The sequence below is a fragment of the Carassius carassius genome, chromosome 46, assembly GCF_963082965.1.
Source record: "Carassius carassius chromosome 46, fCarCar2.1, whole genome shotgun sequence".
In the NCBI taxonomy this organism is placed as follows: Eukaryota; Metazoa; Chordata; class Actinopteri; order Cypriniformes; family Cyprinidae; genus Carassius; species Carassius carassius.
This window is the reverse complement of record NC_081800.1, coordinates 3,195,219-3,220,059: the sequence shown is the minus strand read 5'-3', so window position 1 is coordinate 3,220,059 and position 24,841 is coordinate 3,195,219. Positions and strand designations below refer to the sequence as shown.

At 41.8% G+C, this 24,841-nt stretch overlaps 1 protein-coding gene across 1 annotated transcript in view; it reads left to right on the top strand.

Moving 5' to 3' along the window:
- LOC132129688 (1-phosphatidylinositol 4,5-bisphosphate phosphodiesterase gamma-1-like) overlaps positions 1-23,434 on the top strand; it is a 33,711-nt gene extending 10,277 nt beyond the window's left edge. The window contains exons 4-33 of the mRNA XM_059541353.1: positions 68-161; positions 291-338; positions 1,401-1,485; positions 3,247-3,330; positions 3,806-3,828; positions 5,407-5,476; positions 5,565-5,666; positions 6,771-6,889; positions 10,196-10,281; positions 11,066-11,186; positions 11,279-11,447; positions 11,522-11,644; positions 11,742-11,843; positions 12,808-12,995; positions 13,127-13,327; positions 15,326-15,445; positions 15,520-15,700; positions 16,232-16,309; positions 16,407-16,510; positions 17,289-17,382; positions 17,464-17,530; positions 18,174-18,337; positions 18,523-18,619; positions 19,715-19,939; positions 20,016-20,164; positions 20,890-21,004; positions 21,106-21,267; positions 21,511-21,599; positions 21,675-21,904; positions 23,285-23,434. Of these exons, the coding sequence (XP_059397336.1) occupies positions 68-161; positions 291-338; positions 1,401-1,485; positions 3,247-3,330; positions 3,806-3,828; positions 5,407-5,476; positions 5,565-5,666; positions 6,771-6,889; positions 10,196-10,281; positions 11,066-11,186; positions 11,279-11,447; positions 11,522-11,644; positions 11,742-11,843; positions 12,808-12,995; positions 13,127-13,327; positions 15,326-15,445; positions 15,520-15,700; positions 16,232-16,309; positions 16,407-16,510; positions 17,289-17,382; positions 17,464-17,530; positions 18,174-18,337; positions 18,523-18,619; positions 19,715-19,939; positions 20,016-20,164; positions 20,890-21,004; positions 21,106-21,267; positions 21,511-21,599; positions 21,675-21,904; positions 23,285-23,324 (3,530 nt within the window). The 3' untranslated portion in view covers positions 23,325-23,434. The remainder of the gene's footprint in view (positions 1-67; positions 162-290; positions 339-1,400; positions 1,486-3,246; positions 3,331-3,805; positions 3,829-5,406; positions 5,477-5,564; positions 5,667-6,770; positions 6,890-10,195; positions 10,282-11,065; positions 11,187-11,278; positions 11,448-11,521; positions 11,645-11,741; positions 11,844-12,807; positions 12,996-13,126; positions 13,328-15,325; positions 15,446-15,519; positions 15,701-16,231; positions 16,310-16,406; positions 16,511-17,288; positions 17,383-17,463; positions 17,531-18,173; positions 18,338-18,522; positions 18,620-19,714; positions 19,940-20,015; positions 20,165-20,889; positions 21,005-21,105; positions 21,268-21,510; positions 21,600-21,674; positions 21,905-23,284) is intronic.
- The last annotated feature ends 1,407 nt before the right edge of the window (positions 23,435-24,841 follow it).

Here is a 24,841-nt window from a genome sequence, read left to right as displayed (position 1 = left end):
GACTCCTGTGTGTTACCATACAAGCTTCATGAGATCTCTCACACGTTCTCCTGTCTGTGCTCCCCAGCGACCTCAGACGAGGAGATGGCCATGTGGGTGAAGGGTTTGACCTGGCTGGTGTCCGATACGCTACGCTCCCCCACACCCCTGCAGATAGAGAGGTGACCTTTGACCCCTCCCTCTAGATATTGATTGATGAAAACCATTAAGCTCTGAGTTCACGCATGTCAAGTGTAAATGTGCTCGTGTTAAAGTGACCTGTATGTTCTCTGTTGTTTTGTTGACATCAGGTGGCTGAGAAAACAGTTTTACGCAGTGGATCGCAGCAGGGAAGACCGGTATGTTTCGTATCAGTGTGATCGAGCACACAGATCCTTAGCCGCTCGTTTTCCTGGTTGTTTTAATCTTCTTCCTTGTGAGATGTGTGTGTTAAGGTGTGTGTTTTAAGGGTAAAAATGGCTGACTCAGAGGTACCAGACCAAACACACACACTCCTGTTGGGTAAATAGAGCACAGAGACGGCACATCCTGCAGCAGGAAACAAAGCTCAGAGCACGAGTGTGTGTGTGTGTGTGTGTGCACTCTTACACACACACACACACACAAGCACACACACTGAAGGTAAATACAGTGAGGGCGGCTGAAAGACACATGAGCTTTGTGTGAGGTGTTGAATTCAGATGAAATGGTGGTCGTCTGGAGGCTCATGACATTTTCAGCTTGTCAGAACACATGTGACTAAATCAGATGAGGGACATACACCGTAGAAATTAATAATTTTTTCCATTCACCATGGAAAGTTGCCTCTTCACCTGTATATACTGACTGTGTGTGTGTGTGTGTGTGTGTGTATAAATAAAGTTTGGGATCAGTAAGATTTGCAATGTTTCATAAAGAGTTTTTTCTGCTCATCAGGGGTGCATTTATTTGATCAAAATTACAGAAAAATATTATTGCTAATTTAATTTTTTTTTATACTTTAAAGTGTAATTTATTTCTGTGATGCGCAGCTGTATTTTCAGCATCATTCCTCCAGTCTTCAGTGTCACATGATCTTCAGAAATCATAATAATATACTGATTCACTGCTCAAGAAACATTTCTGATTATTATGAATTTAATGCATCCTCACTGAATAAAAGTATTAATTGCTTAAACCTTTACTGAGCCCAAACTTTTGAACAGTATACAACAATTATTTCTGTTAAGTTAATGTCGCTGAAAGCTGCTCTCTTTCTTTTTTCTTTTCCTTCTTTTTTTTTTTTTTAGCAGATGTATTTATTATTGTCTTGGAAGAAACAGATGAAGAAAACGGCCGGACTGAACTTCCTCATAAACCTGTCGCTGACGTCACGGTGTGATTTATAACCTCGTTCCAAAACATCTTGTGTTCTTTTGCAGTATTTCCTGTAAGGATCTGAAGAGCATGCTGTGCCAGGTCAACTACAGAGTTCCCAACATGAGGTTCTTACGAGAGAAGCTCCCGGTAACAAACAGCGCTTCACACACTGCTTACTGCTAATAGTTGATTGTGCAATCTTTCTTTATTCTACCTTTGTAGTTATTTTGTCTGTGAATTTTTTCATCTGTATTAACAAGACATTTGTAATTACAGGAAAAGTGCAGCGTGTTTCTCTTTGTTTTTTAAATGTACAGTCGTGGCCAAAAGTTTTGAGAATTACATAAATATTCGTTTTCAAAAAGTTTGCTGCTAAACTGCTTTTAAATCTTTGTTTCAGTTGTTTCTGTGATGTACTGAAATATAATTACAAGCACTTCATACGTTTCAAAGGCTTTTATCGACAATTACATGACATTTATGCAAAGAGTCAGTATTTGCAGTGTTGGCCCTTCTTTTTCAGGACCTCTGCAATTCGACTCGGCATGCTCTCAATCAACTTCTGGGCCAAATCCTGACTGATAGCAACCCATTCTTTCATAATCACTTCTTGGAGTTTGTCAGAATTAGTGGGTTTTTGTTTGTCCACCCGCCTCTTGAGGATTGACCACAAGTTCTCAATGGGATTAAGATCTGGGGAGTTTCCAGGCCATGGACCCAAAATTTCAACATTCTGGTCCCCGAGCCACTTAGTTATCACTTTTGCCTTATGGCATGGTGCTCCATCGTGCTGGAAAATGCATTGTTCTTCACCAAACTGTTGTTGGATTGTTGGAAGAAGTTGCTGTTGGAGGGTGTTTTGGTACCATTCTTTATTCATGGCTGTGTTTTTGGGCAGAATTGTGAGTGAGCCCACTCCCTTGGATGAGAAGCAACCCCACACACGAATGGTGTCAGGATGCTTTACTGTTGGCATGACACAGGACTGATGGTAGCGCTCACCTTTTCTTCTCCGGACAAGCCTTTTTCCAGATGCCCCAAACAATCGGAAAGGGGCTTCATCGGAGAATATGTCTTTGCCCCAGTCCTCAGCAGTCCATTGACTATACTTCTGCAGAAGATCAATCTGTCCCTGTTGTTTTTTTTTGAGAGAAGTGGCTTCTTTGCTGCCCTTCTTGACACCAGGCCATCTTCCAGAAGTCTTGTCCTCACTGTGCGTACAGATGCGCTCACACCTGCCTGCTGCCATTCCTGAGCAAACTCTGCACTGGTGGCACTCCGATCCCGCAGCTCAATCCTCTTTAGGAGACCATCCTGGCGCTTGCTGGACTTTCTTGGACGCCCTGAAGCCTTCTTTACAAGAATTGAACCTCTTTCCTTGATGTTCTTGATGATCCTATAAATTGTTGATTTAGGTGCAATCTTAGTATTCACAATATCCTTGCCTGTGAAGCCATTTTTATGCAACGCAATGATGGCTGCACGCGTTTCTTTGCAGGTCACCATGGTTAACAATGGAAGAACAATGATTTCAAGCATCACCCTCCTTTTAATATGTCAAGTCTGCCATTCTAACCCAATCAGCCTGACATAATGATCTCCAGCCTTGTGCTCGTCAACATTCTCACCTGAGTTAACAAGACGATTACTGAAATGATCTCAGCAGGTCCTTTAATGACAGCAATGAAATGCAGTGGAAAGGTTTTTTTGGGATTAAGTTAATTTCCATGGCAAAGAAGGACTATGCAATTCATCTGATCACTCTTCATAACATTCTGGAGTATATGCAAATTGCCATTATAAAAACTTAAGCAGCAACTTTTCCAATTTCCAATATTTATGTAATTCTCAAAACTTTTGGCCACGACTCTATTATTAATCATATTATTCATGTAATATCTTGGTTAGGATGGAGAGCTGAGGAATGGAGATGTATCGTATAGTCATTTTGCGCAGTTGTACCGCAGCCTGATGTTTGACGCACAGAAATCTGTAAGTCACACGTTTATTTGTGTGTTCACACATTTATTTGTGTGTGTGTGTGTGTGTGTGTGTGTGTTAGTTATTTGTAGATGGAGCAGGGCGAGAGGTGAAGCCCTCCTCAGAGCCACTTAAAACCCCATCAGTCGTTCCTGCTTGCCCCGCTTCTCAAATGGCTTTCACGTCAATACTCTGCCTTTTAAAAAGCCTCAAGATCCATGGGCTAAAAGCCATTAGGCCACACTGAAGCACACACACACACACACACAGCACTAATGACCCCTGCACTTGAAGCTCTCTGTGTGTGTGTGTGTGTGTGTGTGTGTGGATGTTTGATATCTCATCACATCAGTTCATTAGCGTCTGAAGGGCCTGTATATGGCCCCAGATGTTAATCCAGGTGTTTTCCTGTAGTGGTTGTGGAATAGGTACAGTTACAGTTGTATTATGCACATAATCAGCGTTTTGTTCTGTGTTGTTTTCATAGATGGAGATTCCACTACTGCAGAGGTATTTACTCACTCTCTTATTTTCAAGCTGAAGTATTTACAGATGTCGTGAAATAGCATTCTTCTGAATTTGTCTCACCTTTGACCAAATGTACTTTCTTTAGAGCTTCTGTATAAAGATAAGCCATCTCATAAACGTCCAGTGAAGCTCATTTAGTGTTGTTGTGTGTGTGTGTGTGTGTGTGTGGGTAGAGACTCTTGAGACGCTCACAGAAAACTCTCCTGCCTCGTTCTTGTCAGAAAACTGAGAAACAAAATAATTACAACACCGTAAATAATGATACCGGCGTTAGCATACAGTTTATTGTTATTTAGCCACACATAACGACATATAATTTAATATCCTGAGCCTGCGTAAATGCTGACAACTAAACACTATTGTAATCGTTTCAGCTAACGCTAGCTAGCTAGTGGTGCTATCTCATAAACAACATCATAATGATATTCTTGATAATCACTGACTGACCTTCATAGTCATGAACATGTTTTGTAAACACTGATATTACGTTAAAGCCTTTATTATTTCTCAACTCTACAGCTGTGCAGTAAAAAATGTGTCTCCTGGCGGAAAACAAAGACTTTTAAGATGGAAATAATATGAAATTAGCATTATATCCAGTAAATGGCAGCAGAGGATCAACATTAGCTGCCATTTCAACTCCCTAGTTTTTTTTCCCCCATGTCCTGCTTTTGTATTTATGAAATGACTATTTTAACAAGTTTTACTGATTTTCCAATGCTGGGGTATAAAGTATAGCAAGTTCAGGAAGTCACAAAGTCTCATGTCATTTAAAAAAAAAATATATATATTTAAATAAGCCCAGACACAAACAGCCTAGAGGGGTAAATGTATGTAACTACAAATTAAATAAGTTAATTATTAACGGTATAACTAAATTAATTAAATAATAACGCATTATATGTTTTGAAATATTTTTTAGATTTAATTTAATAACTGCATTTTTCAGTTTTCTCTCTACCTGTAAAAGCGCCTGCTGCTGCTGTAGTTTTGTGACTCTGAGGTGAGTCTGAATCAGTGGATGCACAGCTCGGTTTCTCACAGCAGCTCCTCAGATGTTGCTTTATCATTCTCACTCACAGCATGAGTCACCGCACAGTTTAGCAGATTCACTTGAGCAGTTTTTACACTCGTGTTTGCCGTTCCTGAAACCATGTGTGTGGACGTTTAGCCCTCTTAGACAAACAAAAACGTTTCTTCAAATTGTGAATGGATGATGTAGAGAAACGGAGCGAAGGGCGCTCCCCTGACAGCACAGCTGATTTTGACAGCTGACTGGAAATGACTGAGCTGGCTTCTCTAAAACCAGGAAGTAACCATTCATATAGTCAGCTGCGAGTTTACATCAAGCTATTCTGAAGTAAAGAGTCAGAATTGTAAGGTTAAAATTGTTAGATGCAATTAATTTGTTTTATTTAATTTAATTTTTTTTTTTTTACTGATTGTGCACAGTTATATCTATTGGTAAATGGTAATTTACTGTATTTTATCTGACATCCCAGAGCATCTCTCAGGTTTCTGTATGTGATGCTGAAACACTTATCTGTGTGATTCTTACAGACTTATAGAGAGACCTGAGCAGGCGATCTCACTGGAGGACTTCCAGAACTTCCTAACTGAACATCAGAAGGTTAGACATTCACTTCTCATGTTATTACACTTAGCGTGTAAATGACGTCTGGTTTGTGTAATCATCTGTTGTGTGTGTGTGTCTTCAGGAGCTCTGGGCTACAGACAATAACAAGGTGCAGGAGTTTATGTTCCACTACCTGAAGGATCCTCTGCGAGAGATCGAGCAGCCATACTTTCATCAAGACGAGGTGATGCTTACATAAACATGAATGCCAAGTGACTAGTGCATTCTGGGTACACATTATTTAAGTTCCCTGGGAATGAAACCCATAACTGTGCAGTTGCACTCTTTAACCACATCACAACTTCCTGCTATACAGCAGTGCTGTGTGACCTCAGATCTTTGTTTGATATGCATAATCTGCCTCTTTCTGACCTTAATTAGTTAGGTTTCAATTTCCATATGCTGTTTATAAAGAACTATTTAAATGAGGTATATGCACATATTGACGTTTCATGAAAAAGACGGAGCTTTTATTGTATTACCGTATTTTTCCGGACAATAAGTCGCACTCTTTTTCATAGTTTGGCTGGTCCTGCGACTTATAGTCAGGTGCGACTTATTTATCAAAATTAATTTGACATGAACCAACAGAAATGAACCAAGAGAAAACATTACTGTCTCCAGCCGCAAGAGGGCGCTGTATGCTGCTCAGTGCTCCTGTAGTTTACACTGAAAACATAGAGCGCCCTCTCGCGGCTGTAGATGGTAATGTTTTCTCTTGGTTCTAAATAAATGCGACTTATAGTCCAGTGCGACTTATATATGTTTTTTTCCTCATCATGACGTATTTTTGGACTGGTGCGACTTATACTCAGGTGCGACTTATAGTCCGAAAAATACGGTATACTGTTTTCATGTTGCATGATTCAATGCCTGTGGTTAATATTAAGGGTTGCCTGAGCAACCTGTTTATATAAATGTGTTTCACACGTGTTCCAATTTTTAACTAATTGGAGCAGACATTTTTACACAAATATTGAAATTTGACTGCAGTTTTTTTGAAAGCTTACTTTTAAACTGTTTGTAACTATATATAAACTATTGTAAAATAAATAGAAAAATGCCTATTTAATATATATTTTGACCTTCTTTCTATTCAGAACCTTTTTTCTAGTTAATGTTTCCTTCACTTTGTTGAAAAAGACCAAAAACATGGACTCCCATGTCCTATTTTGTACTCTTTTATGAAAGTCAGATTTAGAGTTGAACAGTTGAGCAGTGCAGAGCACTAAGTCATGTTTGCTTGCTGTTTTAAATCATGAACATTATGTTTTGTGGTCTTTCTCAGTTCCTCACATACCTGTTCTCTAAAGAGAACACTATCTGGGACGGGAAGCTTGATCAGGTGAGGCCAGAGGACATGAACAACCCCCTGTCCCACTACTGGATCTCCTCATCCCACAACACGTGAGTAGAAGCATGACCAGTGCTCCCTCTAAACTTCAGACTAATGTGAGCAAAACAAAGAGATGGACTCAGTTCAGCTGGAGTCCGTCTGCTGCTCTTGTGTATTTTCAGAAACATGCAGTCGGTTTCAGAAACATGCAGTCGGTTTCAGTAACATGTCGTTTCAGAAACATGCAGTCGGTTTCAGAAACATGCAGTCGGTTTCAGAAACATGCAGTCGGTTTCAGAAACATGCAGTCGGTTTCAGAAACATGCAGTCGGTTTCAGTAACATGCAGTCGGTTTCAGTAACGTGCAGTCGGTTTCAGAAACATGCAGTCGGTTTCAGAAACATGCAGTCGGTTTCAGTAACATGTCGTTTCAGAAACATGCAGTCGGTTTCAGTAACATGCAGTCAGTTTCAGTAACATGTCGTTTCAGAAACATGCAGTCGGTTTCAGAAACATGCAGTCAGTTTCAGTAACATGTCGTTTCAGAAACATGCAGTCGGTTTCAGAAACATGCAGTCGGTTTCAGTAACATGTCGTTTCAGAAACATGCAGTCGGTTTCAGTAACATGTCGTTTCAGAAACATGCAGTCGGTTTCAGAAACATGTCGTTTCTGGTGGTGCTAGCGCAGTGGATAAGACACATGTCTTTGGTGGGAGAGACCCGGGTTCGAATCCACTGTGAGACACCAATGTGTCCCTGAGCAAGACACTTAACCCCTAGTTGCTCCAGAGGCGTGTGACCTCTGACATATATAGCAATTGTAAGTCGCTTTGGATAAAAGCGTCAGCTAAGTGAATAAATGTAAATGTTCAGAAACATGCAGTCGGTTTCAGTAACATGTCGTTTCAGAAACATGCAGTCGGTTTCAGAAACATGCCGTTTCAGAAACATGCAGTCGGTTTCAGAAACATGCCGTTTCAGAAACATGCCGTTTCAGAAACATGCAGTCGGTTTCAGTAACATGTCGTTTCAGAAACATGCAGTCGGTTTCAGAAACATGCCGTTTCAGAAACATGCAGTCGGTTTCAGAAACATGCCGTCGGTTTCAGTAACATGTCGTTTCAGAAACATGCAGTCGGTTTCAGTAACATGTCGTTTCAGAAACATGCAGTCGGTTTCAGAAACATGCCGTTTCAGAAACATGCAGTCGGTTTCAGAAACATGCCGTTTCAGAAACATGCAGTCGGTTTCAGAAACATGCCATTTCAGAAACATGCAGTCGGTTTCAGAAACATGCAGCCGGTTTCAGAAACATGCAGCCGGTTTCAGAAACATGCAGTCGGTTTCAGAAACATGCAGTCGGTTTCAGTAACATGCAGTCGGTTTCAGTAACATGCAGTCGGTTTCAGAAACATGCAGTCGGTTTCAGTAACATGTCGTTTCAGAAACATGCAGTCGGTTTCAGTAACATGCAGTCAGTTTCAGAAACATGCAGTCGGTTTCAGAAACATGCAGTCGGTTTCAGAAACATGCAGTCGGTTTCAGAAACATGCAGTCGGTTTCAGTAACATGTCGTTTCAGAAACATGCAGTCGGTTTCAGTAACATGTCGTTTCAGAAACATGCAGTCGGTTTCAGAAACATGTCGTTTCTGGTGGTGCTAGCGCAGTGGATAAGACACATGTCTTTGGTGGGAGAGACCCGGGTTCGAATCCACTGTGAGACACCAATGTGTCCCTGAGCAAGACACTTAACCCCTAGTTGCTCCAGAGGCGTGTGACCTCTGACATATATAGCAATTGTAAGTCGCTTTGGATAAAAGCGTCAGCTAAGTGAATAAATGTAAATGTAAATGTTCAGAAACATGCAGTCGGTTTCAGTAACATGTCGTTTCAGAAACATGCAGTCGGTTTCAGAAACATGCAGTCGGTTTCAGAAACATGCAGTCGGTTTCAGAAACATGCCGTTTCAGAAACATGCAGTCGGTTTCAGAAACATGCAGTCGGTTTCAGTAACATGTCGTTTCAGAAACATGCAGTCGGTTTCAGAAACATGTCGTTTCTGGTGGTGCTAGCGCAGTGGATAAGACACATGTCTTTGGTGGGAGAGACCCGGGTTCGAATCCACTGTGAGACACCAATGTGTCCCTGAGCAAGACACTTAACCCCTAGTTGCTCCAGAGGCATGTGACCTCTGACATATATAGCAATTGTAAGTCGCTTTGGATAAAAGCGTCAGCTAAGTGAATAAATGTAAATGTAAATGTTCAGAAACATGCAGTCGGTTTCAGTAACATGTCGTTTCAGAAACATGCAGTCGGTTTCAGAAACATGCAGTCGGTTTCAGAAACATGCAGTCGGTTTCAGAAACATGCAGTCGGTTTCAGAAACATGCCGTCGGTTTCAGAAACATGCCGTTTCAGAAACATGCAGTCGGTTTCAGAAACATGCCGTTTCAGAAACATGCAGTCGGTTTCAGAAACATGCAGTCGGTTTCAGAAACATGCAGTCGGTTTCAGAAACATGCAGTCGGTTTCAGTAACGTGAGATGTTAGATAATGGCAAAAGGTTTTGGACATATTTCTAAGAGAAACAATAATCATGTTAACATAAAATCTTCCCTGTTAGAATATATTTCCACATCTTGCACTCCTAAATTCTTATTCTTGTGTACAAACATCTTATTAACCAAAGACATAATGTGTGTGTGTGTGTGTGTACATAATGAATACAGTATATGTGTACACACACACACACACACACACACACACACACACACACACACACACACACACACTCTAAATCATGATTGTCTGGCCATATAAAAATGTACGCATCAAATAGATGTCTTGCTTACGCCAAAGTTTTGGCTTCCTAATGTTCAAAACTACAGTACAATGTTGAACAACCAGCAAAATATGCAACTTGAACAAGAGAAGTCATCTGTGAAAGTGTATTGTGTGACCTGTAAATGTGCAAGGGAGCGTGTGAGCCTGAAAAGGGCAGATGAGTTGAGAGATTTCTATGTTTTCATACAATATGACATTGCAGACTGATGAAGTGTTACTATGGTACATTGTGTACTATTTGCTTTCAGTGCATAATTGATTTTAAATACTAGCTTTTGGTTTCTTTCGTGACTTCAGAACAATTAAGGTAGATTTTTGTGTAGATTCTAATATTATTTTTACTAGATTATAAAGCTGTTAGGTCTTTTAAGGGGAAATGGTTAAAGACTGACAGAATGGAAAGAATCCTTTAACGTGTTAGTAAAGAATATGTTTGTGGTGTTCATGAACTGTAGTAACGGTCAGAGGTGTAAGGTGTGTGTTATGTAGGAGCTCAGACAGGCCCTGACGTGTGTGCTTGTATTTTTAGCTATCTGACGGGAGACCAGTTTTCCAGTGAGTCGTCTCTGGAGGCGTACGCCCGCTGTCTGCGGATGGGCTGCAGATGCATCGAGTGTGAGTGCGCTCAGCCAGCCGTTATTAATGTTACACACACAGAAACTAGCATGTTGATAATAAAGCTATTTTATATTGAACAATGTATACAATAAGTGTGTTTTCTCCTTTTTCGACCAGTAGTAAAACTGTCAGGCTGCACTAGTGTGACACTGTGTATTCACATTTTATTTGTTTTAGTTGGTGAATAATAACATGCATTTCCTGCTGTTATAGTTCTGGGATAAAACAAAACAAATCTGAATTTCAAATACTCGTTTGTTTATTTTGGTTTGTTTGGTTGGTTCTTGAGGTTTTTGTTTGGTTCATTTGCTTTTTGTTTATTTGTTTCTTTTGGTTTATTCATTTTATTTGTGTGTTTGTTTCTTTTGGTTCGTTTTCTTGGCTGTTGTGGGTTTTGTTTTCATTGGTGTGTTTCATGTGTTTGTTTGCTTTTGGTTTGTCTCTTGTGTTTAATTCTGTTTGGTTTATTTGCTTTTCATTTGTATGTTTTTTTTGGTTTAAATCTGTTTTATTTTTTTTATGTTTTTCATGAGTTTTCATCTTTTGGCTTGCTGATCTTGTTTTTTATTTTTTTTATTTAACAAACATGTACAGTAACAGACAAGCAAACAAAAAGTGCAGAAATGTATATGTTATATTTTAGGAACTGAAATTTGCTGAACTATTTATTTTTTTGAACTATCTGTAGCATAGTATCTGTGGCACGTAAGAGTGTTGTTGTTGTGTCTGGCAGCGGGCTGTGACGTGTGTGTGTGTGTGTGTGTGTGTGCTCTTTTTGCAGTGGACTGCTGGGACGGTCCTGATGGGATGCCTGTGATCTACCACGGTCACACCCTCACCACCAAAATCAAGTTCAACGATGTGCTTCACACCATCAAAGAACATGCCTTCGTTACGTCTGAGTGAGTGTGGCGTCTGCACACACCAGTTCTGTGTGTGTATGTGTGTGTGATGTTTTGATAAGGGACTCATTGTTACATGTGTTTGCACGCAGCTATCCCATCATCCTCTCCATCGAGGACCACTGCAGTATTGTCCAGCAGAGAAACATGGCCACTTACTTTAAGAAAGTGTTTGGGGAGATGCTCCTGACCAAAGCGGTGGACATCTCGGCCGACGGTCTGCCCTCGCCCAATCAGCTCAAGAGGAAGATCCTGATCAAGGTGAGAGCCCATTGGCTACATGACAGGTTTATGATCCGATTTTCTCAACTGAGCGCCTGGATTGATGTGTTCAGCACAAGAAATTAGCCGAGGGAAGTGCGTACGAGGAGGTCTCGTCTTCAACGCCCTACTCCGAGAACGACATCAGCAACTCCATCAAGAACGGCATCCTGTACCTGGAGGATCCCATCAACCACGTGAGCGCACCTGCATCTGATCGCACACAGACTGCGTAGTTAAAGCTGATGGCAGGTTGTTGAGGCTCATCGTAGATGTTCACTGTTGTCTTCACAGGAGTGGTATCCTCACTTCTTTGTCCTGACCAGCAGTAAGATCTATTACTCTGAAGAGACGTCGAGTAATCAAGGGAACGAGGATGAGGAGGAGCACCGAGAGGTGAGGCACTGCTGACGTAGCTCATGTTTTCAGTAGCGTAACGCTCATTCAGCTGCTTTCTAATAAGTGCAGTGCAGAAAGCTCAGTTTTATTAAATTCAGGGCCTTTAACAGATGGTATAACTCAAAATCTTGATGAACATTAGGGACAGACAAACAGGAATCACGATTTGGTGTCATGTGATCATTTATTAACCTTTAAAAGGCTATTATTTATGACTACCACTGATGTCTTTATGAATTTTACCCCCTAATATTTAACCACCAGCTATCAAATTTTAACATTTGAATAGACTTTTAAAAAATAATAACTTCTCATTCAAGTGAATTTTAAACAATCTTCACATAAACCCATTGTAATTAATTTCATATTTAGCTACATTTTCCCTTCAGCAAATAGGAAATCACAATCGCATAAGTTCTCGCAAACACTAAATTTTAGATGAAGTTAAGATGAATGCTACAGAAGTGATTGATTTGCTCTTTTGTTCTGTGATGAACAGACATCAGAGCAGCTGTTATGAGGTTATTCTGTCTGCTTTAAGAGCTGCTGCTGCTGAACATGACGTGGATCTGACACTCCTTTACCTTCTCTGACCCTCCTCAGCTCTTAAAGCCTCACCTGAGGAGCTTTGTTAGATGAGGGAGACAGTTTGGAAAACCTTTTCAGAGACATGTTATTAAACGAGAATCATATTTAACAAATAAATGCATGCATGCACCGTTTTAAGGCAGCTTTAATCGCCTTTTTGGTAACTTCATGACTTAACTGACGACATAACTAGGACACTGCATGCTCGTAGTTTATTTCGCACTTTAATATGAAATGATATACAGCGTGCGCCACTGCATTTGAAGAGCACGGGCTATGAGCGCAGTATAACGGCTGACAGGACAGGAGAATAGTCACACGGCCTGACAGCATCTCCTCAGAGCCATTACTGTTCACACCTGGTGTTGTTTAGGTCTGTAACAGCATGGACCAGCATGTGACGGAGAAGTGGTTTCACGGGAAGCTGGGAGCGGGGCGTGACGGGCGTCAGATCGCCGAGCGTCTGCTGTCGGAGTACTGTCTGGAGACCGGCGCGCCGGACGGCTCCTTCCTGGTGCGGGAGAGCGAGACCTTCGTGGGAGACTACACTCTGTCCTTCTGGTAACAGCAGCAACTTCAGCTCATCCTCCTCCTCTCAGAGCAGAAGTGGACTGATTGTTTACTGGAGAGCATGCAATGGCTGTAAGATAAGAGCGCTCCTGTTTGATTTTGTGACCGTTTGCTCTGCTCAGGCGGTCTGGACGGGTTCAGCACTGCAGGATTCACTCTCGGCAGGAGGCCGGCAGCCCCAAGTTCTACCTGACGGATAACCTGGTGTTCGACACGCTGTTCGCGCTCATCACACATTACCAGCAGGTGCCTCTGCGCTGCAACGAGTTTGAGATGAAGCTGACCGAGCCAGTGCCACAGACCAACGCTCACGAGAGCAAAGAGTGAGTCCTGCATCCACCGCACATCTGGCCTGCTGATGGCCGAAATTACTACAAAAATATTTCAAAACTAAATTTTTGATTAGTAATATGCATTGCTAAGAACTACATTTGGACGTTTTTTTTGCACCCTCAGATTTGAGATTGTCAAATAGTTGTATCTCTTTGTAGGACTGGTAAGTGACAGAATTAACATTTTCTTTGGGTGAACTGTCCCTTTAAGAATAGGGATGCTATGAGAGTTTTACTCAAAATGATCTCAGACTTTTATTTCTGATGTGACCTACAATGAATCATGCATCAGGAAATTATAATATACAGTACTGTTGATTTTATGTTTTTGGAAAAGGCAGCCCAGAACAATACAGAAAAAACATGTTTGAGTTATTTCACAATAAATCTATTGAAATTGTACCCTAGTTTGTGGAGTAAATTTAAATTTGAATGTTAAAAGTTCAATCTGTATTGTTAGTATAAATCATACGCTCTCCCAATAGAAAGGTTGCATTTTATGCATGCAACATCCTATTACTGGCAGTCCCTGACAATCAACCATGGTAAAGTGAATCTAGTTTAACTATAGTATTTGTAGATTTCCTTGGTTACCACTACAGTAAACGCATTTTAACTGTGTGTAAACAAAAATAAGACCTAAGTTTCAATTAAGGCGTACTGAATGTTAAAATGTGTTTTAAATATAAAGTTAAGTGGATATTATTTCCCATTGTACTCTCAGTTATATAATAATTTTATAAATGTAATAATTTTAGATAATTTTACTAGTATCGATATCGATGATACTGGCCACTAAAAGTATCGGTATCGTATCAAAAACAAAATAAGTGGTATCGCCCATCCCTAATGATGAAACGATTGAACTGGCTGATCGATGAGATTCACAAGCACGACTGGAGCAGGACGTTTCTCAGTCGTAAGTGTCAAGTGTTGACGAGTTCTCACAGCGTAGGAGACAGCGTCTTCTCGGCATGATGTTAACCACACAGATCTTTTGTGCGCAGGCAAGTTGGGGACATAGAGCGTGTGCAGACATTATGCAAATGTGTTCCTTTGTGACAGAGAGCCATAACAGAATAAGATTCAACTTCCTGATGACTCGGTTCGACAAAATCTTTTTTATTTTTGACAGACAATAACTTTATCTATCATGTACTGTCGGCTTCACAACTCAGATAGTTTATGTTCACATACAGCTGCATGAAAGGAAATCGTCAAAAAAGCATAATGGAGGCTCTATAAACTGTAATTTATTCCTGTGATGCACAGCTGAATTTTCAGCATCGTTATTTCAGTCTTCAGTGTCACATGATCTTCAGAAATCATTCTTATAAGCTGATTTACTGCTTAAGAAACATTTCTGATGATTATTATTATTATTATTATTATTATTATTATTGGTGTTGGAAAAAGTGCTGCTTCATATTTTTGTCGAAAAGTTGATGCATTTTATTTTTTCATGATTTCTTTGTAACTTTAGAAATGTCTTTACAGTCATTTTTGATCTATTTAATTAACCCTTGCTGAATAAAAGTATTAATTAAAATCTATTAATAAAAAAAAATCTAGAGTAATTGATTTTATTGATCTGCTGTGAGTGGGATCGTCATCAGCAGCAGGGGTGTGTGTGTGCTGTGAGTTCTCCTCGTCTAATCTGTGTGTGTGTGTGTCTGCTTGTGTGTGTGTGTGTGTGTGTGTCTGTGTGTGTGTGTGTGTGTGTGTGTCTGTGTGTGTGTCTGCTTGTGTCTGTGTGTGTGTGTGTCTGTGTGTGTGTGTGTGTGTGTGTCTGTGTGTGTGTGTGTGTGTGTGTGTCTGTGTGTGTGTGTGTTTCTGTGTGTGTGTGTGTGTGTGTGTTTCTGTGTGTGTGTGTGTGTGTGTGTTTCTGTGTGTGTGTGTGTGTGTCTGTGTGTGTGTGTGTTTCTGTGTGTGTGTGTGTGTGTGTGTGTGTGTGTGTGTGTGTGTGTGTGTGTGTGTGTTTCTGTGCAGGTGGTATCACGCGAGTCTGTCCCGCAGTCAGGCTGAAAACATGCTGATGAGAGTCCCGCGTGATGGGGCTTTCCTCGTTAGGAAGAGAACTGAAGTCAACTCTTTCGCCATTTCCTTCCGGTGAGATCCAGACTCCTGCTCTCATGTGTTACTGTGTCTCTGCAGCTCTTCTCACTCTCTTCTGTCTCTCTCAGGGCGGAGGGCAAGATAAAGCACTGCCGCGTGCAGCAGGAGGGACAGACGGTGGTTTTGGGCACCTCGGAGTTTGACAGTTTAGTAGATTTAATCAGTTACTACGAGAAACATCCACTGTACCGTAAGATGAAGCTGCGCTACCCCATCAACGAGGAGACCCTGGAGAAGATCGGCACTGCTGTGAGTCACCTGCACTACACGAGAGCTCACATCCAATCTGTGATTCAACAGAAGTCTGTCCTCACTTCCTCACCTTCACGCTGTTCCAGCCCTCAGGGACTTTCAGAAAACAAGATCTTTTAAAAGACGACTTGTAAACCACTGACAGAAAAGGACTTCTGTGCATTTCTCTAAATATCATTTATGTTCCACAGAAGAACGTCAGGTGTTCAGTTTTTTTATTAGTTCTTATAAAGCACATATTAATGCCAGCATGATCATATTTTAGTTCCCTTAATCTCTACCCCATACTGAAACTTAACATCTATCTCACTGACTATTAATAAGCAGCAGATGTGGAGTTTATAGAGGGAAACGTCATAGATAGATAGTTGAGAGTTGGACCATGAAATAAAGTGTGACAGAAATAGCAGTGCTGTAATTGAGCTTGTGGTTTTCAGATGTACCTGTTAGCTGTGGCTCCGCTGCTCTTCCTGTCAGGTGTCTGTGTGGACTGATGAAGTGAACGCTCGTTCTCTGTCTGTCTTGCAGGAGCCTGATTATGGGTCACTGTATGAGGGACGTAACCCTGGATTCTACGTGGAGGCCAATCAGATGCCCACGTTTAAGGTACCTCTGCTCTCTAGCTGCAGAACGACTTCCTCATGCTGCTGGGTTTAGTGTGTGATGGTCCTGTGTGTGTGTGTGTGTGTGTGTGTGAGAGCAGTGCACAGTACGAGCCATGTATGAATACAAAGCCCAGCGTGATGATGAGCTCTCCTTCAGTAAGAACGCCATCATTCAGAACGTGGACAAACAGGAAGGAGGCTGGTGAGTACAACGCACTCAATATACAGCTGCCAGTTCAGCCGTCAAAATACACACACATATATATATATATATATTTGGACTTTATTTGATGCAGTGTTTTTTCAGGGTTTGTTCAGAAGCTACAAGAGTCAACAAAACATAAAAAACACACCAAAAACAGTTCTCTAATAAATATCTATATTTATATATACATATAAAGCTAAGTATATTTGAATGGCTTTAGTTCTGTGTAACTATAAGAAGCCTGATTTGGCGTTCACCAGACTGAATGGTGTACATGCGGGTCACAGCGAGTGTGTTGATGTGCAGATGGTAGTGTGCACACTCCTGAGGGAAGATCTGAGTAGTGAAGGACACACAGCTGTGACTGTGAGAGTGTCCAGGATTGTAGCTTCATTTGGGGAAGGTTCATCTGAGTCTCTTGGTTACAGAAATGAGCTCCGTGAAGTGCAGTGTAACAATAACAACAGAGCAACAGTATCATGACTTTTCCAGCGGATGAATGATAAAATCATTGACAGCCAGTCAGAGTTAAAGTGCCAGCTGATAAAACAAGCACTGTGTTGTCCGCTGATATAGTGATCACTGTTAGTGTGAGCTGGGCTTTATGTTGAGGACTGAAGGATCAACACCATCTTTTCCAACACTGTGACTGTTTGATTTTCTAACATTAATATCTCCCTCAAGTCTGATTCCTTGCCAAAGCCTGGTTTTACTTTTCTCTCGTCCAGTCTCGAGGAGCCTGTAAATAACCGTGTGTTTCTGTTTTCCCGCTCAGGTGGAAGGGAGACTATGGCGGCAAGAAGCAACTGTGGTTCCCTGCGAATTATGTAGAGGAGATCAGCCCGACGGCCGTGGAGCCTGACAGAGCTGTGAGTGGAGTGTGTGTGTGTGTGTGTGTGTGTGCTGGGCTCCGACCTTTACCCCTGTTCTCTCTCGCTCTCGCCCCACAGGCCACAGAGAACAGTCCTCTGGGAGACCTCCTGAGAGGAAGTGTGGACGTGTCTTCCTGTCAGATCAGTGAGTGACTGTGTGTGTGTGTGTGTGTGTGTGTGAGCGCTCCTCTTCCCTGGTACACACTCATCACATCATTGTCCCTAACAGAGACTCTCTCTCTCTCTCACACACACACACACACACACACACACACACACACACACACACACACACACACAAGCACATTATGTTTGAAATTAGAGCACGAATTCTGAGTATGGGTCACCATACTTGGCTGAATGTCACGTCACTTTCACTTTTCACTTTATGTTAATATTTTATTTATCGATCTAATCTTCCAATTCAGTGCATTTAAAAAAACTGCAACAAATGTATTTTTCAGCTAGCATCGCCAAACCCTCTTATTTTTCCACTCTTCAGTTACCTTTCATATTGAGGCTGTTTTTTTTGACCATGGATTGACTTAATTCACTGTGCTGCCATACTTTGAAGAACAGAAATATGTTGATTGCAGGAGTTGTATCAGGTTTGCTAATTTAGGCAGAGTTGAGCTGCTCTTACACTGTTGCTGTGGGTTAAAGCGATCTCGCCCCGCTCCCCGGATCACTATTTTAACAAAGGGGATCCCCAGCAGAGGGCTGGTTTTATTCCCCAGACCTGGCATGCGGTTTGATGGTTGGTGTGTGTGTGTGTGTGTGTCCTGCAGTGGTCAGGCCAGAAGGGAAGGGCAGCAGGCCGTTCGTCTTCTCTCTGGTGCCCGTGGCTTCGCCTCGCACCGGCCCGGTGCTGGACATCGCAGCCAGTTCACAGGAGGAGCTGAAGGACTGGGTGATGAAGATCCGTGAGGTCACCATGACCTCTGAAGCGAAGGTCAGCTGCCACACGTGATATCTCCTGCTCTGCGTCACCAGCTGTTAAACCTCTGCACCGCTTTCTTGAATGCCTGCGCTTACGAATCCTGATCAAATAGATCGAAAGTGCATGCCGTTTTTTGCTTTCGGACATGTAGACTGTATGATATTGTTTATGACTAATGATTATTTGTTCTCCGTCAGCTGGAGGAGGGTAAAATGATGGAAAGAAGAAAGAAGATTGCTTTAGAGCTGTCAGACCTGGTCATCTACTGCAGACCGGTTCCTTTTGATGAAGACAGTAAGACCTCATGAACTCAACATGACTGATTCTCCAGCTTGTCCCGTCACGTCCTAACCAGGGCTAGTGTCATTAACCAAAAAAATTAAATACATTTAAACCATTCATTACGTGAAATTTAAAATTTAAATTCTTAACACAAATAAGAAATGTTGCCTTGGCAACTAGCTGGAAAAATAAATAAAACTAGTTTGAGTTGTACTACCATAACAAAACAAAAGAAACTGAAACTTAACTTAGTCAAAATAAAGGAAAAACAGCACAATAGCTAAACCTTTAGATGAAAGGATGAAAATAAAATGTAGAAAACTAACAGTACATCAGCGCTACTAAAATAACACTGGTCCTAACTCACTTTTTGACTGAGCCATATGGTAAAAATATATCAAATTTTTCTTTTTATTTTTTTGCCCATTAAAAAAATAAATAAAAATAACCTAATTAAAAGGTCATTACTTTTTGTTTTAATAATTCTGACCAAAACACACATTCTACAATTAAGTTAAAATAGTGCAAAGTTGACAGTAATTAATTCCCTCACTAAATTAACACATTATTATTATTATTATTTTTGCACAACCTATAACTATACATAGAAATAAACAGCTATGTTTACATGTATAAGTAAATAAATATATGCAATGTTTAATACATTAATGGCACACATGGAAATAATCATTCTGCACTTAAGATTAAATCCAAGATACTGGATGCACTCACAATTAGGATCACACAATTGTTCTCGTTACTTGAAACGTGAACTGGACTTTATAAACTTGACCACTTTATATAAAATCGCACCAGCTCTCATTATTGAATGAGTGCAGGACTACAACTGTTTGATTTGTCTGTTTTTATAAACGTGCTGATGCTCAACTCCAAGTTAAGCTCAGTGTATTGGCATCGCACTCGCTGTCTGTCCCAAGAAAACCCTCTTCTCATGGTGATCTGTTGCTTAAACACAGTGTTTCCCAAACCTGTTCCTACAGACGCACCAACCGTACACATTTGTGTCTGTCAGACGATGGGGCAGATCAAACCCTGCTTATGTAGCTCCTCAACATAAACCCTGAAAAGACCCTGTGTCTCTAACAGAAATCGGGACGGAGCGGGCCTGTTTCCGGGACATGTCCTCGTTTCCCGAGACCAAAGCAGAGAAGTATGTGAACCGCATCAAAGGAAAGAAGTTCCTGCAGTACAACCGTCTGCAGCTCTCGCGGATCTACCCTCGCGGCCAGCGCCTGGACTCGTCCAACTACGACCCGCTGCCCATGTGGCTGTGTGGCAGTCAGCTGGTGGCCCTCAACTTCCAGACCGCAGGTGAGCTCAGGGCCACAGCTCTCTCTTCTGCTCTGTGTGCATCCTGGCATTTCACAGTGTGACTGTTGGTCTGCAGATAAGCCGATGCAGATGAATCAGGCGCTCTTCATGCTGAACGCCAGGAGCGGTTACGTGCTGCAGCCGTCCATCATGAGAGACGACAGCTTCGACCCGTTTGACCGGCTCTCTCTGAGAGCAGTGGAGCCCATCACGGTCTGCATCGAGGTACACAACCGTTAGACGGGGCTCTCCGGTCCTCATTTGCCCTTCTACAAGTTAAGGCCTAAAAATATCAGAGCAGAAAGACTTAAATTCATAAAATCATGGCACTGAATGCTGTATGCACTGCAAAAAATGAATATCTTCCTCAGTAATATTGTGTTATTTTCCGATACAGACATCCTTCAATCGAGATACATTTACTTGAGATGCAATCTGAACATGTGAAGTCTTGTTTTCTGAGAAGTTAAAGAAAATTAAGTGAGATTATGCTTTAAAAAAAAAGGAAATATTTGTCAATAGGGTGTAAAAACAAACAAAAAGTTTTCCCTTCGAATTAGAGGGACAGTTCACCCAAAAATGAAAATTAGCCAATCACCCTCAAGCCATCCTAGGTGTATTTGACTTTCTTCTTTCAGACGAATCCAATCAAAAATATATAACAAAACATCCTGGCTCTTCCAAGCTATTTAATGGCCGTGAATGGGTGTTATTTTTCAGGAGTCCAAAATAAGTCCAATAAAGCGCATCCATCCGTAATAAAAAGTGGGGGTGAGTAAAGACCTCCTGAAGTGAATCGATGCTGTTCCCAGCGTTTTAAAAGACACATACAGTGTTTGTTCTCCAGACTGCACTTTTGCTCGTGGAAACGGCTGATTAGCAAATATTGATCGTGTGAGAGTGACCAAACAGTTGCTAATGACAGACACTGAACATTGGTGTGTTTTAAGGTTTTGGGAGCACGCCACCTGCCCAAACACGGGCGAGGTATCGTTTGCCCTCTGATCGAGATCGAAGTTTGTGGAGCAGAGTATGACAACGCCAAGCAGAGGACGGACTCTGAAGGTGAGGTGCAGATGTAAACATGTCTAACAACACCACCACAGAAGAACAACTGCTTTAGGGGTAAGAGGCATCACTAAAAGATTTACCTGTTCTACTCCCAGCGGACAACGGTCTGAACCCCACCTGGCCCAGGAAACCCTTCCGATTCACCGTGTGCAATCCTTCCTTTGCCTTCCTGCGTTTCGTGGTCTATGAAATAGACATGTTCAACGACCAGAACTTTCTCGCCCAGGCAACGTTCCCCATCAACTGCCTCAAAACGGGTACGGCTCACCTTTGTGCTTTCCAAGGGAACGGTCACTTGGGCCCTCCACACTCGGACCTGCAGAGTTCAGCTCCTACTCATCCCAACACACCTGAAGGTTTCTGATTAGCAACTAATCAAGGTTCCTGGGAATGCTAGAAGCTTCCAGGATGAGTTGGAGCTGAACTCAGTAGGAGCGTCGGCCCTGCAGGAGAAGACTTCATCCTTTCTGGAATGTAAAAAACCATGTCTCTGTCTGTAGGCTACCGGTCAGTCCCGCTCAAGAACAGCTACAGCGAGGACCTGGAGTTGGCGTCCCTGCTGGTGCACATGGACATCGTCAGAGGAAGGGTGCGCATCAGAGCATGTAGAAACGCACCTTGATTAATCGACTGTATTGTGATGGTAACCTGGTTTGTTCTGCAGCATGAGAACGGCGAGACGTCGGTGGGAGCCATGGCCATGCAGGTGGGTCGGGAGCGGATGGGGGACACCAGCTCCGTGTCCTCCGTGTCCTCCATGTCCCCCCTGCCCTCGTCTCCGGGCCAGGCGCTGGGATACCGCGGGAGGGAGGGCTCGATCGAGGCCCGATACCAGTCCACGCTGGAGGACTTCAGAGTGTCACAGGAGACGCTGTTGGACCAAGAGAACAGGAGGTACGCTTGGTTTAAAGATCTTACGTACACTTTTGAGTCTGCTGAAATTATTCACAGAGGTTTTAAAGTGCCCCATTATGCCATTTTTACAGATCCTAATATTGTTTTGGGAGTCTCATACAACAGATTACATGCATGCATACGCTTTCGTTTTCTCAGAATATGTATTTAATATCACTTTATTTTCCAGCGATTCTGAAACGATTAGTTCGAAGCAGTTCTGCGATTCAGTCTCTAAACCCCTCCTGTCTGTGAGCCTGCTCTGCTCTGATTGGTCAGCTGGGCTAGTCTGTTGTGATTGGTCATCGGTGTACAGCGGTGTCAGAAACGATACGCCTATTTCAATATTTTGTATTTTGTAAGCTCAATAGAAAACATAAACATGTATTATTTATCATAGTTACAGGTTGTGACTCAGTGAAGCAGGATACTGATCGATCGTTCAACAGCAAGTGTTTTGTGACTCTCGCAGTAGAATGGCGTGTTTGTGGGCGGGGTCAAGTTGTTCGCGACTGGCCAACGTAGGACATAGGTGCGTATTGTGCAAATGTGTGAAAAGGGATTTGAATAACTAACGTTTAGGCTGTAGAGAATCGATTCTTTCTTTTGGGAGACAATAACTTAATTGATCTTGCACTGTCGGCTTTGCAGATCGTTTATATTCATATACAGCTACATTACACACTGCATTAAAGTCAGTATTGGAAATGGCATAATGGGGCACTTTTACAAAAACTGCTTAAGTATCAAAATGTCCTAACTTAGTTAAGGGCTAAATGGCTTCCACCAGACACGGCATCAGAGCGATTAACTGAAATGAACTTATCTTAATCTACATGAATGACTCGTTTAATGTTCAGTACTGAAACGCCTGAGTCTCTCCTGGCTCGTGGTGTTTCTCATGTAGGCTTTCAGTTGGCACAAGCAAGAAAACTTTCTCTCACACAATGTAGTGCTGTTCATCGGTCATCAATGACTTCAAGAGGTTGCCAGCATTTACTGGACTGTCGACTCGCTTTGACTAGTTTTGATGCTTCCTGTTTTAAGTGTCTGTTCAGACTAAATATACTAAATATCCTGCACGGGAAACAAAGATCATAATTTCCTGAATGAGTGACACCTGTCTGCTCAATTACCTCTCCTCCATCAGCAAAATCTGGTTTTGTTGTCTTAGAAAATAATTTTTCAGCATATTGGGATGCTCAGCTATTAATTTTCCTTAGTTTATCACTGTTGGTATGCAAATCATGTACTATAGATGTTACCTATTGATTATTTTGTCAAATAAGCAATAGGAAAGGTTCAGACGGTCTCTTGATGATCAGAAGTCAGACTAGGTGGTTGAATTCTGATGTGTGTGGTGTTTCTGTTCTCTGGCAGGCTTCGCAGGGCTCGTGTCAGCGCAGACAACCGTGTGTAAACGAGCGGCTGAGCGCACGACAGACGGACGGAGCGGACGCAAGGCCAGCGACAAGTTTCCTACAGAGCTGATGATGTCAGGGACCGCCGTGAAACCCGTTTCTGTGGAAGCGGACCGGTCTCCTCTCTCTGTGACGAGTGGCAGAGGGACTTGTGGAGCGTGAATGGAGCTGCGGCTCATGGACAGAAATGAACAATTATCTGCTTAGCTACAATCTGAACCTGCGGCGGACGGGACGGGATGGGACGGGGGTGCTCTGATCTCAAGGACAGCGTTTGGGTGGACGACAAAGACAATGTTTCAAAATTGAAATTGGGGGTTGTATCATTCATCACTTTGAAACCGATTCCAGGTTAACATTTATGGAGGAGTAATACTTTTTCTTTACTCTATCTCTCTGGCTTATATATAAATATATAAATGTGTGTGTGTGTGGTTAGAAAAACGTTGCAGCTGATCTGCTCTCAAAGAGCCTCTCACTCCAGATTTTGAATTCATTTCAGATTATTTTTATTATTTAAACCTCTGTTTTAATCTTTCATAATGTCATTTTTTTCTATACGAGTATGTTTTTAACCTGAGGGCTTGGCCTTTTTAATTGCGTGTCTTGCATTCTTGCTCTTTCTCTTCCCTCTGTCCGAGTGGACGGACTAAAGTGTTGGACACGTCCCAGGATGTGCTTGTGTTTTTGTGACAGGCAGGTGCCAGTATGGGAGATCTCTCTGAAGTAGTCTCTCTCTGAGCTTCAGGAAGACATTTAACAACCTCTATTTTGCTTTCAAATTAAATTATGAAGGTATCAAGTGACCAGAGAGTGTTTTATGTTTTGCCAGTCTGCACGGGAGGACTTGAATTCACAAAGCACTCAGCTGGGGGTTTTGGGCTATGAGAGCTTTGTGGAAACATTGTGTATTTAGTTTACAGAACAGAACTTGGACCATCTCATTTCAGACCGTTTTATCCGTCTAAAACCATTTCTGTGATTTTATCGTTTACTGTTCCTCCACGCTTTTGAAGTCTTGTTCCTGAAGGCTTTTTATTATGTATTGTCTTATCAGATAAAATACTGAGGACATTTTATGTATGATTTAGTAGCACGTTAACCATGTGTGTTTTAAGAAAGCCAAAGGTAGACTGGTAATTGGGACCAAATAAGTCTGTCTCATTTCATTGGGTTATAGTAATGAAAGGGCATTTTGGTCAGTCTTTCTTTAGATGTATACCTTGTGCCAAGCTGTCATCTAGTTTTGTGTTGTCAAAGTATTGCCCTAATACAGATCATACGTCATTAATTGATAAACAGGCTAAGACTGCTAAACCTCAGTATTTACAGTTGATGTACAGTAAAAACAAGGCCATATTTATTGTAGCTCTGGTAAGTTTCACAGTCCTCTTGTTTAGCCAGTAGAGGTTGAGATGTTACTGAACTGCACACATACACAAACCATGTAGTTCTGGGAATCATTTTGTGTCTAACAGCCATATATAGAAGCCATTGTGATGCTGTCGCATTGCTT